Source organism: Aethalodelphis obliquidens, unplaced genomic scaffold, assembly GCF_003676395.1.
Source record: "Aethalodelphis obliquidens isolate GAN/ISIS:26980383/991018 unplaced genomic scaffold, ASM367639v1 scaffold6, whole genome shotgun sequence".
NCBI lineage: Eukaryota > Metazoa > Chordata > Mammalia > Artiodactyla > Delphinidae > Aethalodelphis > Aethalodelphis obliquidens.
The window spans coordinates 72,933,976-72,951,178 of NW_020837950.1; the positions used below are offsets into that span (position 1 = coordinate 72,933,976).

The window sequence follows — 17,203 nt, forward strand, 5'->3', positions numbered from 1 at the left end:
AACAGCGTTCCGTGGAACACACAGCATCTCGACAGCAGTTTTTGCAATTAAAATCACAACCGTTAACACGGTGGGGGGCCAGGAACAGACCCAGCACCCCTTGCTCTCTGGCAGATGGGCTGCCATTCTAGCTTCTGCCAGGCACAGTGCACCCTGGAGACACGGAGGGAGTGTACTTACCTGAGGAGTCCAAGCAGTCCTCAGGGCTGGAAGCCTCGAACCCGTGGCCAAGGAGGTTGGGATAGGCTTCCAGAAAGTCCACGGTCTTCAGCGGGCTCTCAATGCGGGCACCGTCTAGGAGCACAGCCAATGACTCGGGAGAGCCAGGGACCCCAGCCCCCACCCCAGGGGATGTCTGGCGGAAGGACCCCACCTGCCCCAGCCCATCACTTCAGAAGCTGGTCCATCGCCATTTGATCACACATCTCCTTCCTGCAAACCCAGAGTCCATCCTGACAGAAGAGCTAACTCAAGGGGGCCTGGGAACCTCACCCTCCCACCCCCAACTGGGCTGCAGGGGTGCCGGCCTCCTCACCTTGGTCCCGGCGCACCAGCAGCCCAAGCAGGTAGTTGCTGGTCTGCTGCAGCAAGACGTTGTTGTCGCCTTCGTATGTGCAGTTCGGGTCATTGTCATCTCTGAGGTCTCCCAGACGGTTCACTGCAAGGAGGCCCCAGCGTTCTCGTCACTGGGGGTGCACATGTGGGAAGTGCCCCCCAACCCCCAGCTGCCACCTGGGACTCTGAGGTCCCAGGCCCGGCTTGACCGGATGAAGCACTTCCCGCCCTGCTCCCAGTGCCAGCTCCACCCCCGACCCGCAGTGTGCCGTCTCCATCCGGCTGCTCCCTCTTTAAGGACATATTGGTGACACCCGCGAGGTCCCCGGGAAGAGAGGTGGGTGGCTCCCCGGGAAGCCCCAGGGCCACGCTCAAGAAGCATCCTGTCCCTACCACGAGCCTCTCGGGTCACCTGGCAAAGCGCCCTCCAGTGGGGTCACTGACAGAGCTGACTACCTGAGCGGCGGGAGGGTGCCCTTCTTCCTTTTCCAACTGAAGGAACCCTTCTTTGGACACGAGACATTTCAAATATCTGAAGACAACTCTCATTTTTCTCTTGTCTTTCCTACCAGCGAAATAACCCAATTCCTTTGCAGATTTGATAAAGTATGCTTCCCAGATCTTCACCACCTAGGTTTCCATCCTCTGATGGAAAATGTTCTCCAAACGTGAGGCTGAGATGGGAGAAAGGGTAGGACCCTAACTTCTCACACTCACGTATTGCTATGAACAGCCCAAGAGGGTGTAAGACGTTCAGCAGCAGACACGAGGCTTGTGGTCACCTATGACACCCTGATCATCTTCCTCTGAATTGCTGCTCATGCCACAGTTAGACCACTGAACGTGAAGGGCTAAGAATGCCCTTAGAGAAATGATTTGCAATTGATATTTAAATCTAGATAAACGGCTTTACATTTATCCCTGCTGAGTTGGGCCTCACTGGCTTCAGCCCTGTTTGTATTATGTGATGACACTTCCTTTAGTCATTTTTGTTGTCTGAAGGGCTGCGTGATTCAAGTTCCTCCTTCTAAACTATTTATAGCGTCTCTATATGAGCTATAACAACAAACAAATACTACAAAGCATTGCACAGAGGACAAAACACATGGATGAGTAACGTCTGCAGCCCTACGATTACCCACACGTCAGTAAACGTGGAGTGTGCGGAGGGGAGGGGCCCCCCCGCCTGCCGCCCCCGCACGAGGAGTAACTGGGAAACATCCCGGTTACTGAAAGCTCCTAAAAGGCTTCCGGAGGAATAAACTGTCAACTCTGCCAGCTCTGTTGCCTTCTTTGAGTAACCAGACTTTAACCAATCAGTTATTGAAGAGACTCGCACACGGGGAGTTAGGCAGGTAAGCTGCAATAATGATGACGACCACGATAATAACGATAATAATAACAGACCAAAATGACGGGGCACACGCCCTATGCCAACACTGTGCTCGACCCTTCATGTGGGTTAGTTCACTTACCCGTTGCAAAGCCCCCCGTTGTGCTATCCTATCATCAGTCCCATTCTACGGAGAAAAGCTGAGGGGCAGTGAGGGTGGGCAGCTTGCCTGCGGCTACGAAGCCCGTGACCGGCAGAGCCGGGATCTGGTCCCGGGCTGTCGGTCTCCCCCTCTCTCCACCATCCACCAGCTGACCGACTGCCAGTGTCAATAAAAGCAAACTCTCTTTTTCTAAGTTTCAGAATTTTTCTTCGGAACAAAACTTGCTGCCAGTTTACTGCCAAAGCCATTAACTAAAAAGTTCCAATTCAGATGAACAGATAAGCTCCTTCCTCTTCTGGGTTTCGGTCTCCACGCTGCTTCGTGACACCCGGATTTCGACCGAGGAATGTCAGGTGGCGGCGAGCCGAGGGACTGGACTAGGGCAGGGGTTGGCAAACCCTCTCTGGAAAGTTCCAGCCAGTCAATGTTTTAGGCTTTGCTGAGACGGCTCTGCTGGGTGGGTGGAGTGGGAACACGGCCACGGGAAGTGTGTAAGCAGATGGGCGTGGCCGGGGGGCCAACAAATCTTTATTCACAAAAACCTTTACCCACGGAGACGGCCTTTGGCCCGCAGGCTGTCGTTTGCCGACCCCTGGCCGTGAGCCACATGGTGCGGGAGAGGACAGACCAGGAGACCAGCCCACGTGTCCCCAAAACCTACTGGCCAGATAGCCGTGTCCTCCGCACGCCTCCCGGCACTCCTGGATTCCGCGCTGGGCCGTCCACGAGGCCAGGGGCTTGCCGGCCGACGCCAAGGCGTGGATCTCGCGTCCCAGCTCTGCCTTGGGAGAGAGAAGCCAACGAGAACAGGTGAAAAAAGGCTCCGACCCCAGAGGTCAGGGGTCAGTTCAAGCACAGCCTCAGAGGCTCATGTCCCCTCCAGTCTAATCCGAGGTACCCGACAACTACAAAGGAAAGAAACCCAATTTTAGTTTAAAAAACAGGATTCAAGTAAACAGGGATACCCTGCAGTACAGTCACACAACTTCACGACAGTGAAAATAAACGACCACAGCTCTGCCTAGCCGGTAAACACGGGGTGGGAGCGCGGGGGAGCGGGGAAGGCTGATGGCAGAAGAGCATGACGTTATGACTCCGTTTACACGAAGTTCGCAGCCGAGACTAAGAAGAAACCCAAGGGGTGGGAGGCGGTGCCGAGACACTGCCCCCAGGGGAGAGGGTGGCAGGCGGCCCCAGAGGCCTGCACAGACATGGCCACTCGGTCCACACTGCGCGGAGGCCCAGCCAGCATCCCCAGCCTTAACACGTCTGGTAAATACTCTTTCGCCTCGACTCGATATTCAACGCAAACAGTTACAAGAGAGAGACACACACACACCCGCTAAATAACGTGATGTGTTTTACCAGCATTTTCAACTTCAAAGAAGGGCTACTTTATAACCTGTGCCTGGGTTGAAGCACTGAGTATCAGAAAGAACAGAGCTCGACGACACGTCAAAACATTTTTAACAGGACAACTCCATTGTCCGCTGGCAAAAGTTTCAATGACTCATGCTGGGGAGAAAAAACACGCGTAACCCCGCACTCCTGATGAAACGGTCTTCAGGGTCACGGTCGTCACGGTCCGCCTGACTGCTCAGCGGTGCACACTGCTGGCAAGCCCCCGCGGCCCCCCCGCCTCCCCCGCCCCACCTCTGGACTCCTGGATGTTTACGCTAAGTATTCCAAAACGTGCTAATTTGATACAGGCTTTTCAGGGCGTGGTGCGTAACCCCGATCTGCAGCATTCCTAATCAGTTTTCAGACGCCCTTGGTGTGATTCCCATTTCACCGCTGCCCAGGAGGCAGCGTAAGGGGGGAAAAGAAACAACACATGAACCATCCACACAGAAATTAGCGGAGGACCCCTTTCTACGAAGGGGCCGACCTCAGTGGATTTGCACGCTCATTTCTGGAGCAAAGCCCCGCCTGTCAAGTCAAATCCAGTCAGCTGGATTCAGACCTTTGTCGCGTTGTTTACAAAGGGATCAGAACCGTGAAATCGACTGAGGGGCCGGTAATGCGGATTTTGCAAAACCATCATGTTCTCAAGAGGAGAACAGCAGCTGAACTCACAGACGGGAACCGGGAGACGTGTCAGCACATCCTTGAGAATCGGGAATGTGGACACGTGCCTGACACGTTCCCATCGCAGCGAGGGCTCCGAGAGGACACAGCCCACGGGTCAAGTCGGACGGAGCCTCCGTCCCCGCGAATCCACGCACCGAGGCTGTTTTGAAAGAAAGGCTGAATCTGTGCTGTCCAACCCGTGAGATTTAAAGGATGATGAACGCTGTGGAGAAAAGCGGAGACCCTCACCTGCCTGGCGCTCCGGTCTTTCCCCAGAAGGCCTTGCTGAAGCTCCACCAGATCCAGGAAGAGAGATTTGGAAAAGTGGTCCAAGGCATAGGCCGCGGCCAGGTACGGAAGTAAACGCCATTGCTGAAACAGACAAGTCCCTGCCTGGAGGCCTCCAAGTGCCCCCAGGGCCCGCCTGCCTTCCGGGGCTGGAGCACCAGGAACCCACTGTCCACCGTCCCCACTCATTGCAGAAGGTCCCGCACGTCTCCCGGACCCACCCCCGTGACGCCTGCCCCCCGACGCTCTTCCGGTGCGGCCAGGTCTCCCACACAACCCCACTCAAGGAGACACTGTGCCGCGTGCACCACCCTGCACGGCCCCCTCACCGCTCTCCCATCCACGTGGCCCCTGAGCCAGAGCAAATGCTGATCTACAAGAGAACTAAGAAAGCCAGGCGGCCGTGCCTGAGCGCGGGGCCCACCAGGCGATGCCCGGGGTTTGGGAGCCTACGGGGAATGAAGCGACCCCCCCAGAGCCAGACGGGGAAACAGGCTCATGGAGAGCCGAGGGAGGGTGTCTCTTTCACCAGCGCACATCCGCTGTTGCGTGGATGGAGGGGGCGGAGCCTGAAAGGACCTGGGAGACAGGTGCCACCGTCGGCAGCACCGTGGTCACCTGCCGTTTCCTGGGTGTGGTCACGGTGCCAACTGCTTCTCATGCACTAACGTATTTAATCCTTACAGCCACTCGCAGAGAGGTATTATCAGCAGTCCCAACTTACAAAGGAGAATACTAGAGCACAGAGAGGTTCAGTGGCTTGCCCAAGGACACACAGCAGGGAGGGGGCGGACCTGGGGTCAGGAGCCCAAGCATGTGGCTCAGGTGGGCTCTCGTGACCGCTGAGCCAGGCCTGATGCCCAGACAGTCGGACGTGCCGTGACCTCACCAAGGCCACAGGGCTGGTGGTGTGGTGGACACTGTGTGCCAGCCCGGCACGAGCCAGGCACTGGGCTTCTCCTTACTTGTTTACTTGGTATTAAAACAGGTTCTCGGCCACAGTAAAAGAAGTCTGAAAAGAAACAACTTCGATTCAGTTACAATTTCCTGAAACTTGCGCTCAGATACACCTTTGCTCAGGCCTAACTGGCCAAGACCTGGGTCCGATTTAGCTGCTGACTCTGGCAGGAGCCACTGACTCGAGCCTCGGGGACCCACCTGGATCCCCAGCCCACCTGGTATGCAGGGCAGCTGCATGGTGCGCACGGAAGGGCTGGGGACGCAGGGGCACCGGGGGGGGGCTCGCTGTGATAAAATGCGTCCCCCGCCCCGCCCCGGCGTCCAGGTGATGCTCAGCCTGAGTTGCACCTTTGCCATCGAGGGCTGCCTCATCTCGGAGGACCCGGAAGGCGAGCGTCCCCTCTGCTAGAGGACGTCACCACGAACAGTGCTGCCCCCTCAGCCGCTGTGTCCCGGGGTCACTTCCCAGGGATGGGACGAGCGCGTTGGAGTGTGGCCTGGACGTCAGGGTCCCGCAGGTGGGACGAGCGTGCGCACCTGCTCCCTCGGCCTCACCAGAGCGCCTCCTGCTGGTCGCACACACTCCTGTTCAACTAAAGACCATTTATCGAGACCACGTGTGGCCCCAGACGCCGCACTCCTTCCCTGTGTCTGTCACTCCCTCTGTTAACTCCTGAAGAGGCCTGACCAGCAACCAGCAACCCAGGTGCAGCGACCTAAGAGAGGAGGTATGTCTGCACGCGGAGCAGAAAGAAAGTGAACTCACGCCTGCGGAAGCTGTACCTGCATCGGATACTCCAGCACCGGTACTTCCTCCTCGTCTGTTGGTCCAAACTGACGCCTGGTGGCTGAGAAACGCAGAGCTATGGACACGGCCAGCTTTAGGTTCACGACGGACATGCCCGCGATGGCGACCCGGCCGGAGGACAGGCTGCCCAGGGACTCGCTGAAGTGCTGCCTGGCGTCCTGCAGGAGGAAGGCAGGTGAGGGCGGACCTGGGACCCGCAGGCTGCCTTGGGGACGGGCACAGACGTGGAGGGGCGCTCCTTTATTCACTCAACACTTCCAGGCCCTGCCCCCAGGGCGCCCCAGGCACAGGCCCCTGGGCCCAGGAGGCCAAGCTGCATGGGGGCCGGCGTCCCCATCACGGGATGCTGTGGGGAGGCACAGAGGATGCCTAGTGACAGGAGGACGGGGCCCCGGGCAGATGTACCATCTGCAGAGACCTGCAAACGGCCACCGGGAAGTACGAAGCCCCGCTCCCAATCCCACCGAGGACCGGACAGCTGTGCCGAGAGCGACGCAGGAGCCGAAGCAGAGGGCGTGGCTGGCACCGACATTTCATTTATAAACCAGGCTCCTTCCCCCACCCCCTCACCCCCACCTGGGATTCCTCCCGGTCCGTCAAACCACCATTCTAAGCGGTGTGATGGTCAGCTGCTGTCCTTTGTGATCTCTGAAACCGGGTAATTGCCCGTGTGCGTCTATTTTTGACGTGTTGTAAATCGCCACGCGCTTATCGCTGTTTCCAACAGCGGCTCGTGCTTTAAGGGCCGTCGGCGGCGTTTGGGTACCTCTGCCCGTAAGGCTCACCCAGTTATCCGATCACGTGCACCTCCCTTACCCCCTGCTGCTCCTCCTGGGTTCACTTATTTTACTATTCGGACTTTTCTTCCAAAATTATGTCCACGCTGGTATTTGTGTGGCAACACATCAAGCCTCTGGCCGACAATATCGATTCTGTTCTCACGCACGAATGACAGTCCAGCTGGATTTAGAAGACGCGTGTTTACAGTTGTTTGCCCTCAATGGTTTGAAGCGTCATCTCACTGACTTCTCGCGTTCGGCGTCGTGCCGGAGAACTCTGAGACTAAAGGGGCTTCTATTCCGTGGGAGTTGGCCCAGCATCCTGTCTCTGGAAGGCCTCAGCATCTTCTCTACGAGGTTCTGACACTTCTCCGCGGTGAGTGTGGGATGGGAGACCCTGACTCCCCCTCTATGGGCCCCTCTGTCAAGGTTTTCTTCCTTCTTTACTTTAGAGACATTTATCTTCATCGTTTCTGCAAAACGTTGTCCCCGTGGTTCTCTCCATCCTTTCCTGCCGCCTCCTTCACTCTGATTTCCAACCGCTAATTCACTCTCCCGCTGTAGGTACCCCATCTGTTGGGTTCTCTCAATGACTTACTTTCGTACTTTTCATTCATTTTTTATAGCGCTGTTTCCATTCTTGAACGGCTTCCCGTGTCACCTCTAGCTTCTCTCGTCATCTGAAGGTACCCGTCACACTCGTTGAAGCCCTGTTCTCTCGGCTCCAAGCAGCCGAAGCTCAACGTCAGGCGGGGTTCTCACACGCACACGTGCTGCCGGGACGCGTCATCCCGGCTGTGGGTTCAGGCCTGGGAGGGCTCAGCTACCCTGACTTGGCCACGTCTGGAAAGCGCCCGGGGCCGTGCCACTGCATGTCTACACTCAATGAACTTAGGGGCGTGGTCAGACACCAGAGGACACTGTCACCCCCGTTGGTGCACAGCCCACAAGGCGACCCTTCACTCTTAAGCCCCTGGTGGGAATCAGCACCGGCGGGGGCAACCTCCCTGACTGAAATGCTGGGGGGCTGGCAGGGGCGGGGTGGGGGGAGGTCATCGTGCCCGGGGCCCTGGGGGTGTGGCCGACCCAAGCACTCCCGTCCCTGTTGGCGGCACTGGGACCTGATCCTAGACGGGTTTGCACGGGCCACGGGCTCCTGTGGTGACTCTCCCCCTCTGAGCACAGGGGGTGGGTGTCCTGTGGACCTGGAGGCAGCTGTACCTTAACATGGGTGACGTAGGTGCCCTCGGGGGTGATATCTCCTGAGCGGTTCAGCAGGTCCTGGCGAGGAATCCTGACCTTGTGGAACATGGCAAATCTGTGTGGAGACACAGCACTTCTGGTTAAACTGGGGTCGGCCCCCGGGGTTTATCTCCTCTCCCTCCTGAAACTCAGTCAAATAAAAGCAAAGGACAGGGCTTCCCTGGTGGCGCAGTGGTTGAGAGTACGCCTGCTGATGCAGGGGACAGGGGTTCGTGCCCTGGTCCGGGAAGATCCCATATGCCACGGAGCAGCTGGGCCCGTAAGCCATGGCCGCTGAGCCTGCGCGTCCGGAGCCTGTGCTCCACAACGGAAGAGGCCACAACAGGGAGAGGCCTGCGTACCGCAAAAAAAAAAAAAAAAGAAAAAAAAAGAAAACAAAAGGCAAAGCACAGCTCAAAAGGTGACATAATCCCCAAAAGACCAAAAAAAACAAACCCAACAAAACACAACAAAACAAAAACGCAGGAGAGAGAAGACACCAGTAGACAAGACATTTCAACTAATTTTTTAATCCAAAAAAGTAGGCGTAAGCAAAAGGTGGTGTGAGTGATGGGCTCTGCGTGAGATAAAGCGGCCGTCTGTTGGTAATGATGGAGGCGAGCCCCCCCACCCCCACTACCGCCGGCGCTCGGGCCTCAGGGCTAAACGCGGGCTCCCGCTACACTACATGCTGGGAGGAAACGTCCTCGCTCGCTGCAGCCAGAACACCTGGGACCGGTCATTCAGCAGAAAAGGCGGGACCGTTTTCATAAAGATGAGAATCTCCGGTTCTCACACTTGACTCCCACACCAGAGTCCACACACGGAGTGACAAAGTCAGCAAACTGAGGTTTTAAACGTCCCGAGTCAAACAGGGGTACTGCACCATCCCATTAGGGCTCCAGGGACAGGCGAGTCAGCTCCCCTGAGCAGCTGAGAACACGCGTGCACACGCATCCCTGGGGATCACGCGTGTGTCAGTAGTCGAAGGTGTTTTCTGTGGTTGTCAGGAAGGAAGATCTATCTCACGACAGCGCAGGAACAAGGTTATGCAAAGTAACGGGTGGTACGGACACTGTGCAGAAAAACCCAAACCATCTTAAAATATCAACAGTTCCGACAGCGCCTTATCTGATTTCTAAGCAGTTTCGATGTCACACAGAACATCCTTTTACTGAACCTGAGGAAGCAGCTCTGGGGAGAAGGGCAGCGCCCTGCGGAGAAGGGGGGCAGCTCCGCGTACCACCCCCCAGCTCCTCCTTGGATCCCAGGCTGTGTGGCTCCCCAGCCACCGTCCGAGCCACGGTGCTTACCCCCACCCCGAGCTGTGGCCTGATGGTCTGTGCCTCTTCTTGTCCCATTTCCTGCAACAGTCTCCCCCTTGGCTCTCTCCAGACCCCACCTCGTCCCCCTGTCCCGCACACGGGAGCAGAGGCCTGTCTAAACCTCAGCTCGGAATGGTCACACCCGGCACGAGAATCTTGGGTCCCTGGGACCAACAGAATCTAAACCCGTAGGGAAACATGGTGAGCCCTCCGGCGGGACCCCTGTCAGCTGCTGCCTCCTTGTAGCCCGTAGCCTGTAGCTGGGTCACATCTGCCTGTCACCGTCAAGCCGGCCAGGCCCTCTCCTGGCCTCAGGGCCGATGGCCCTCAGACCGCTGCCACCTCCTCCAAGATGCCTGCCACGATTCCCACGCCTGCCCCGAGGTGAGCACCCAGGGGTCCCACAGCACCATTAGATGGCGGTCCTGGCCATGTTGCCCACTGAGCCACTTGCCTTTCGGTGGCCGTTAGGGACCCTGTTATAAGGGGGCCACATGCCTGGCACCCAGCAGACACGTCCTAAGTGCCGGGGATGAATCAACAGCGGCGAGACATTGTCCTTAGGGCGCTGGTGCACCTCCACAGAACCCCGAGTCCTGGGGCAGCCTTGAGGGGTGACACAGCCAGTGCACCTGGGGAAGAGCTGAGACCCGGGGCTGGGCGTGGGGCGGCTGGAGGGGCCCCTCCCAAACTCCTTCGGAAGCAGCTAGGATTTCTGCACGTGAGGCCACCAGGGCCCCAGCAGCATCCAGGCCAGGGTCTCTCTCCGGCGTGTGAAACGCAGGCCCGGCCCGAGCACCCGAAGGCACTGCCTGGAGGGAGCCACTCATCGGGGCCTTTGTGGGGCGGCTCTGACTGGCCCCGGGACCCACGTCTCTAGAACGCCCGGCCTCGGTGCCGACGTCCCTGGTCTGGTCCAGCTCACCACTTGAAAGGCGAGGAATGCTTTCACAAGTCTGAGGCTGTCAACTGAGGGCGCCCTTTTTAAGGAGTGGAAAATCTTCACCCTCCCTGCCACACAGGGATGGAACAAGGCGGAATGTATTTATAGGCGCAAAACTATTCGCTGGAGCTTAACTGAAATCGAAATTTTACACATTCTCTTTTGAGCACTGCCATGTGGCAAAGGCTGTTCCAGGAACAGTCGATGCTGGCCAGCCTGGTCAGAATCCCCAGTGTCCCCTGAGGGCAGGGGGGCGGGGGGCCGCACAGGTCGTATCTGACACGGGGTGTGCGTGTGACACGATGGCGTGAGCATACGGCAGGGCTGGGGGGCTTGCGGGCGGCAGACCCTGCCCCAGGCCCCGCACCCCCTTCCTCCTGGGCCACCCGTTCCACGTCCCGGTGGCCTCCTTGCTCCTGGGGCCTCTCACTGCTGCCCCAGCCCCACCTGGGCCCCAGAGCCTCATGGGACGTCCTCCCAGCCGCTCTGGAGACGCCTCCCCGCCTCACCTCTGAGCAAGTGTGAGGATACCCGCAGCCCACCTTGAAGGTGAGGCCCAACAGTTCACTGGAGGGATCTCTACTGATTTGCTTTTAGAGTTATTTGGCTAAAAGTGATCCGTGCAATTTACGTCTGCCTCTGATTTCTACACAGTCTTCCCACAGACTCACGAATCCTTGTGACCTACCTATGAACTGCTGACCACTTTTTCAAAATAAAAGATCTCAATCCCGACCCTGCTCTGCAAGCGGCCTGCAAACAAGGAAAGCCAGGGATTCAGACCCGCGCGCCCTCTGCTGGGCGTGCGCCCCGAAGCTGGCAGGGACAGCTGCGTTTCTGGCGGGGCGGGCACTGCCTGCGTCACCGCCCCTGGCCCACATCCCAGCCCCAGCCCAGCGGCCGAGGGACCCCAGGCACCACTGAACCTTCAAAGGCGCAGGGTACGGCTGCTTCCACGTCCTGTCTGCCGGCCTCCAAGTGGCCCCATGGGAACGGCGACTCTGGTTTGGGGGGGCCGCTCTGAGCCGGCTTCAGGGTAGTCGCCATGCTGCCCCCTGGCGGCACCGGGCTGGCACTGCTGAGTCTCAGAAGAGCTTTGCCCCTCGGACGCGACATGTTTATTTAGGAGGGCCTTTGCTACGTTGGTGTGACTCCCTGGGACCATCGCAATAAGAAACAAATACTCAGTCTCTAAAACGGGACTAACAGTCTCTGAAACGAAACTAACACACCATTGTAAAGCAATTATACTCCAATAAAGATGTTAAAAAATAAAATAAATAAATAAAAATAAATAAAACGGGACTTGATTTGGAGGACCAAGGGCAGAGTTTTTCACGGATGTCCCAAAACAGTGTTAAAGGTTCTAACTTGTAAAAGCAAATGAATGGGGACTGGAGATCTGTGACCTCACCCAAGGCCTTCCTTGGACAGCAGTGACCCAGCAGCACTTGTTCACAGCTGGAGGGTCATTTCCCACCACCAGGCGCCTGGAGACACACCTGCCCGGCCTTACGTGTGAGCACAGACCCTTCCACAGATGGAGTCACCGTACACGCATTTTCCGGGTCCCACAATGGGACGCGTGGATCTAATAAAGGACGCTCGTGCTCAGGGCCCAGAGCAAGACGGGGCCTTCCACCTCCACCTCCCGCATGGTCCTCCTTGACGCTGACTCACCTCGGCCAGATCGGGTCCATCTTCTCAAACACTCCAAGCCGCGTGGCGGCCTCGCCCTGAGGGCTGCAGAGCTTCCCCTGCCCCAAGGACCACAGGCCACATGACCCATCCCTGCCGGGGGGGCCCCATGCACCCGCACAGAGCAGTGATGGAAGGGAACTGACACCCTCCTCCCCCCACCCCAGGCTCCAGCATTAATTAACAGGCTCTTTTCACAGGCCAGCGAGAGAGGCACTCAAAGCTCTAGACAGGTATAGGTTAGAAGGGCTGTGTGTGTGTGTTTCTGGTTTCACTTTTTAGCAACATCCTTCCGTTTTCTCCTCCAGCTACACAGAGTGAAAATCGATGGTTCTCCCGCCCTCTCTGGTACAGGCTGGGGCCCCACCTGTTCTGAGGGTCCAAGCAGAGGTTTGAGACACTCTCCGTGCCCCCAGCTCCCCTACCTCTGGGGAGGGGGGACAGCTGAAAGGAGGTTTCTCCACGCTTAGGGTGGTGGGAGACCACCTGGCCCAGCTTCTGTCTCGGAGATGAGCTGCTGCTCCTGACTTACACTCAGAATGACCGGGGTCAGGATAAGCAGCGGGCTCCAACTACAGCGAGGCGGGCTCCTCTGTTCTCTGCCCCCCGACAAAGCGGCAGGTATGCAAACGTTCCCGAGACGCAGCGTGAGGTGCACGACTAAGGAACCCCCGGCTGTGCTTCCCCCCCAGGTAGAAAGTGTCTCAGGAGAACAGAGGGGCGCAGCCAGGCTTTCCGGGAGACGGCACGTGAGTCCCGCCCGCAGGCGCAGGTGATGAGAGCACTGACAGGTAGCAAAGGCCCCCAGGCAGGGCTACGAGAGAGCCCGGCTTGGGGACATCATGCCCACCTTACAGAGGAGGAGAGGGCCAAGAAAGCTGGTCAAGATAACACAAAGAGGCAGAGGTGGACCCAGGATTTGAACCCAGATCTGCTTCCAAAACTCATGCCATGAATGAGCCCGGGAATCCCTCAGGGAGACTCCAAGGCCCTTCCTGACGTGGCTCCCCTGCCCACCCGCCCTCCTCCAGCTCCCCAAGCCCAGGTCTCATCTCAGGCCACTCTGCCCCCGCTACCCGGCACCCGGCTCTGTCCCCAGAACCAGCGTGGACACCTGTTGGGTGCCTGAGCTCCAGGACGGGGAGCAGGGCCCGGGTCACAGGCCGAGGCCCCCACGGGATACGGGTGTCCAGCCTGAGCCTGGCCTGACAGCCGGAGAGGCCACCTGCCGGGGAGAAGTCTGTGTGCTCTGCACTTGGGGCCACTTATGTCTCCTGAGCTTGGAGTACAAACAGGACCCGGCCCTTCCCAACATGATCTCAAGTGCAGAGGTAAGGCATATCCCGCAGGAGCCTGGGAGGGCACAGGGACAGCACTGAGGGAGCCGGTGGGCTCACAGGGGGGACGTACTGAGCAGGCAGCCTTGAGGAACGACCCCTGGAGGAGTGACCGTCAAGTACAAGGTGCGCGCTCACCCGTTGTCCAGACCGTTCTGTCCAAGCTTCCTTCCGATGTCGCCAACCATCACCCCTGGCATGGGAAGAAGGGTCTTCGGGTCTCGAATCTGCAAACCACAGATGGCAACTCTTACGACCACACGAGAATCAAGATGAAAATGTTCGAAACCCCCAGGGACCGAGCCACAGGCTCCCTCTGTGTAGCTGCCGTGGGTTGAAGTGTCCTCCAAACATGTGACCTTGTTGGGAGACAGGGTCCTTGCAGATATCATTAAGGATCTGGAGGTGAGGTCACTCTGGGTTACCTGGGTGTGCCCTGAATCCAATGACCGCTGTCCTCCAAGAGTCAGAGGAGGAGAGGGCATGGAGAGAGGGGGGCCACGTGCAGATGGAAGCAGAGACGGGATGGAAGCGACCACAGCCCGAGAACTCGGGGGTCACCAGAAGCTGGAAGAGATAGGAAGGACCCTCCCATGGAGCCTCCGGGGGGAGTGTGGCCTTTCTGACACCTTGATTTCAGACCTCTGGCCTCCAGACTGTGGAGAGTAAATTTCTGTGGTTTCAGGCCCCCAGTGTGTGGTGCTTTGTTTGGTTATGGTGGCCCCAGGACACTGACGGAGGAGCTGATTAGTACGTGCTGCCCGGAGGAGGCCAGGTATTTCCCAGTCACGTTTTCGATGGAGGACTTTCCACTGGCTTTTCATGAAATGACAAAATGGTTGTGCACATACTTGCTGTGGATTGCTTTTGTAAATCTCTGCTCCCCCAAATGAGCTTCCAGTAGATATACTTACTAACACACACAGAGACAGCTGGCTCCCTGGTCCTCGCTTCGTGCGGTCTAAGCGGACAGTATGGAGTTTCGTTCTCAAAGACCTTTAGTGATTCCTACCAGGCGTGACTGCGCCACCCTCCCCTCCCAGGGTCATCTGCCGATGGCTGTTGATATTTTGGGTCGTCATAAGTGGCGGGTACTATAGGCATCCAGTGGGCAGAGGCCAGCGATGCCACTAAACATCCTACAGGGCACAGGGTGGTCCCGCAGCATGGAATTATCCAGCCCCGAATGTCAACGGCACGGAGGCTGAAAAAAAACTCCGTGTTAAAGAACTACTGAATTTGTACTATTAGAAATTTAGCTATTTGTATGAATTGCTAGTTTTTCTTTCTTTCAGTGGAACAGTTAGCTAATTTAGTTGAACTTTATAATACTGATAAAATAAAATTGAAAGCTAGCAACAAACAATAAGGCTCAGTGAAGATTCAGATAAAAACTCTTGAAATCATTATGAAATAGAAAAAAATAGTTTTTAAAAAAAGATGGAGGGCTTCCCTGGTGGTGCAGTGGTAGAGAGTCCGCCTGCCGATGCAGGGGACACGGGTTCGTGACCCAGTCCGGGAAGATCCCACATGCCGCGGAGCGGCTGGGCCCATGAGCCATGGCCGCTGAGCCTGCGCGTCCGGAGCCTGTGCTCCGCAACAGGAGAGGCCACGGCAGTGGGAGGCCCGCGTACCGCAAAAAAAAACAAACAAAAACAAAACAAAAAAGATGGAGAGGAGAAGAGACATAAAAAACAGTTAGTGATTTTCAAGTAATCAAACAGAAAAACACTGCTAATGCCAGTTTTCAGTTCATCTAGAAAGAAATGATAACATCGTCCTTACAAACTTCACGTTAACCTCTCAAATCAAGGAAAGGACGCTCACTGAAGTCAAAACCAGAATTAAGTTAATGGTCTCCTCTTCTCAAAAGTATTAAATTGTATCAATTTACATATAACATTTCCCATAATATTTGGAGACTGTCCACCTGATGTGATATAACAAACCTGCAATGAATTATGCCCTCTGGTAGATACACACTGCTACGTGTCAAGTAAATAAGCTACGAGGACACGTGGTACAGCACAGGGAATGTGGCCAATATTTAATAACAACTTTAAATGGAGTAAGAACTATAAAAATTTTGAATCACTGTATCGTACACCTGAAACTAAAATAACGTTGTAAATCAAGTATACCTCAATAAAAAAAAAACCACAAAAATTTTTTAATTAAAGGAAAAGAAGTATTGGTACCTAAATAGCGGTAGCCACTACACTGTATTAAACTAATCGTGTTGAATTTTCCAATAAAAAAAATTATACCCCTCCACTCATCAGCTAATGACCTGTGGCACATAGCACATTCTAATTAAATAGTTTTGTGATGACTTATTTCAACCTCTCTTTCTGAGTAGACGGTAAACTCCACGAGGGCAGGATTCATGCCGCCCTCGAGCCTGCCCTGGATATGCACTAAGTACACAGAGAGGATATGTCAGATGGAGGCCCGCAACATCCTACTGAGTGTTTAAAGCACAACATGTAACAGAATCCAGAACACCATGGCTCTACAATCTAAGAGCCGGAGACACTGAAAGACGTTGCATTCAAGTCCGATTTCCATAAGAAGTTCACTTCGGGTACAAATCTGTACTCCAGAAACAGTGTATGGTTGCCTTAGGTATCAAAAACTACACCTGGTCTGCAGGGGTTCATTGCAAATTGAAAAATAAGGACATGAGCACCAAAGGGAAATGGGTCAACTGGACGTCGTCAAAATTCGAGCCCTTGTGCACAGAGGACGTTATCGAGAAAGTGAAGACAATTTTAGAACAGGAGGAAATATTCGCCCACCAGCCATCTGATAAGGCTTAGTATGCAGAATATAAAAAGAACCCTTGCGACTCACCAAAAATCACAAACAATCCGATTAAGACATGAACTGAGGGTCTGAACATACAACTGGACGATGACCAGACCACGTGCGAGAGCAGGGCTCTGACCCTCGGGCCACAGCCGCCAGCCCCGGGAGCCAGCCTGCTGGGAGTCGGACCTGCAGGAGGGCAGACTGCTGTCTCTAGTGACAAGCCAGGAGGCCAAACAGCCACCGCTGGACAATCGGCCAGGACTCGATCAGTACTGACGGCCTCCCTAATCGTCGTCCTGCCTCCGACTTGGGACCAACCACAGAAGGCCCCGCCTGCCCCCTGACCAGTCACAAGGAATGCCCCCCCCCAGACCCTCCCAGCCCCCAGCCCCGTCAGGCACCCTGAGCCCCCTTTTCTCCACTGGGAAGCTCGCCCACGCCTCTGCCTGCCTCTGGGTCTCTGCCAATAACACTGACGAAGGCTGACCCCCGGCTCAGCCAGCTCTGAGCAAACAGCCTTTGCTTTCTCAGTCCCTGCTTGGTTCCACAGGGCAAAGGATTTGAATAGACATTTTGACAAAGAAGATAGGCAAATGGCACAGGAGAATATGTTCCACATTGTTGGTTATTAAGAAAATGCAAATCAAAATCACAGCCAGATACTGCTTCGTACCCATTAGGGTGGTTATGGGGGAAAAAAGGAAAATAACAAGTGTTGGTAAGGATGTGAAGGAACTGGAGCCCTTGGCATTGCAGGTGGGGATGTAAAATGGTGGAAACTAGTACGGGATTCTACAAAAAATTGAACACAGAATGACCATACGACCCAGCAATTCCACGCCTAGGTACATACCCCGAAGAACTGAAGACTGGTGTGCAAACAGGCACTGC

The 17,203-nt window shown here is 55.9% G+C and overlaps 1 protein-coding gene across 8 annotated transcripts in view; it reads right to left on the minus strand.

The window, feature by feature from the left end:
• The window catches only part of ACOX3 (acyl-CoA oxidase 3, pristanoyl), a 48,992-nt gene that overhangs the window by 17,945 nt on the left and 13,844 nt on the right, over positions 1-17,203 (minus strand). For 7 of the 8 annotated variants that reach the window (XM_027103812.1, XM_027103813.1, XM_027103811.1 and 4 more), the window contains exons 7-13: positions 13,640-13,728; positions 8,178-8,274; positions 6,153-6,335; positions 4,371-4,493; positions 2,713-2,833; positions 536-658; positions 181-294 (exon numbers count right to left, since the gene is read on the minus strand). In XM_027103812.1, the coding sequence (XP_026959613.1) occupies positions 181-294; positions 536-658; positions 2,713-2,833; positions 4,371-4,493; positions 6,153-6,335; positions 8,178-8,274; positions 13,640-13,728 (850 nt within the window). The remainder of the gene's footprint in view (positions 1-180; positions 295-535; positions 659-2,712; positions 2,834-4,370; positions 4,494-6,152; positions 6,336-8,177; positions 8,275-13,639; positions 13,729-17,203) is intronic. The other variant, XM_027103814.1, reaches the window with a different exon arrangement.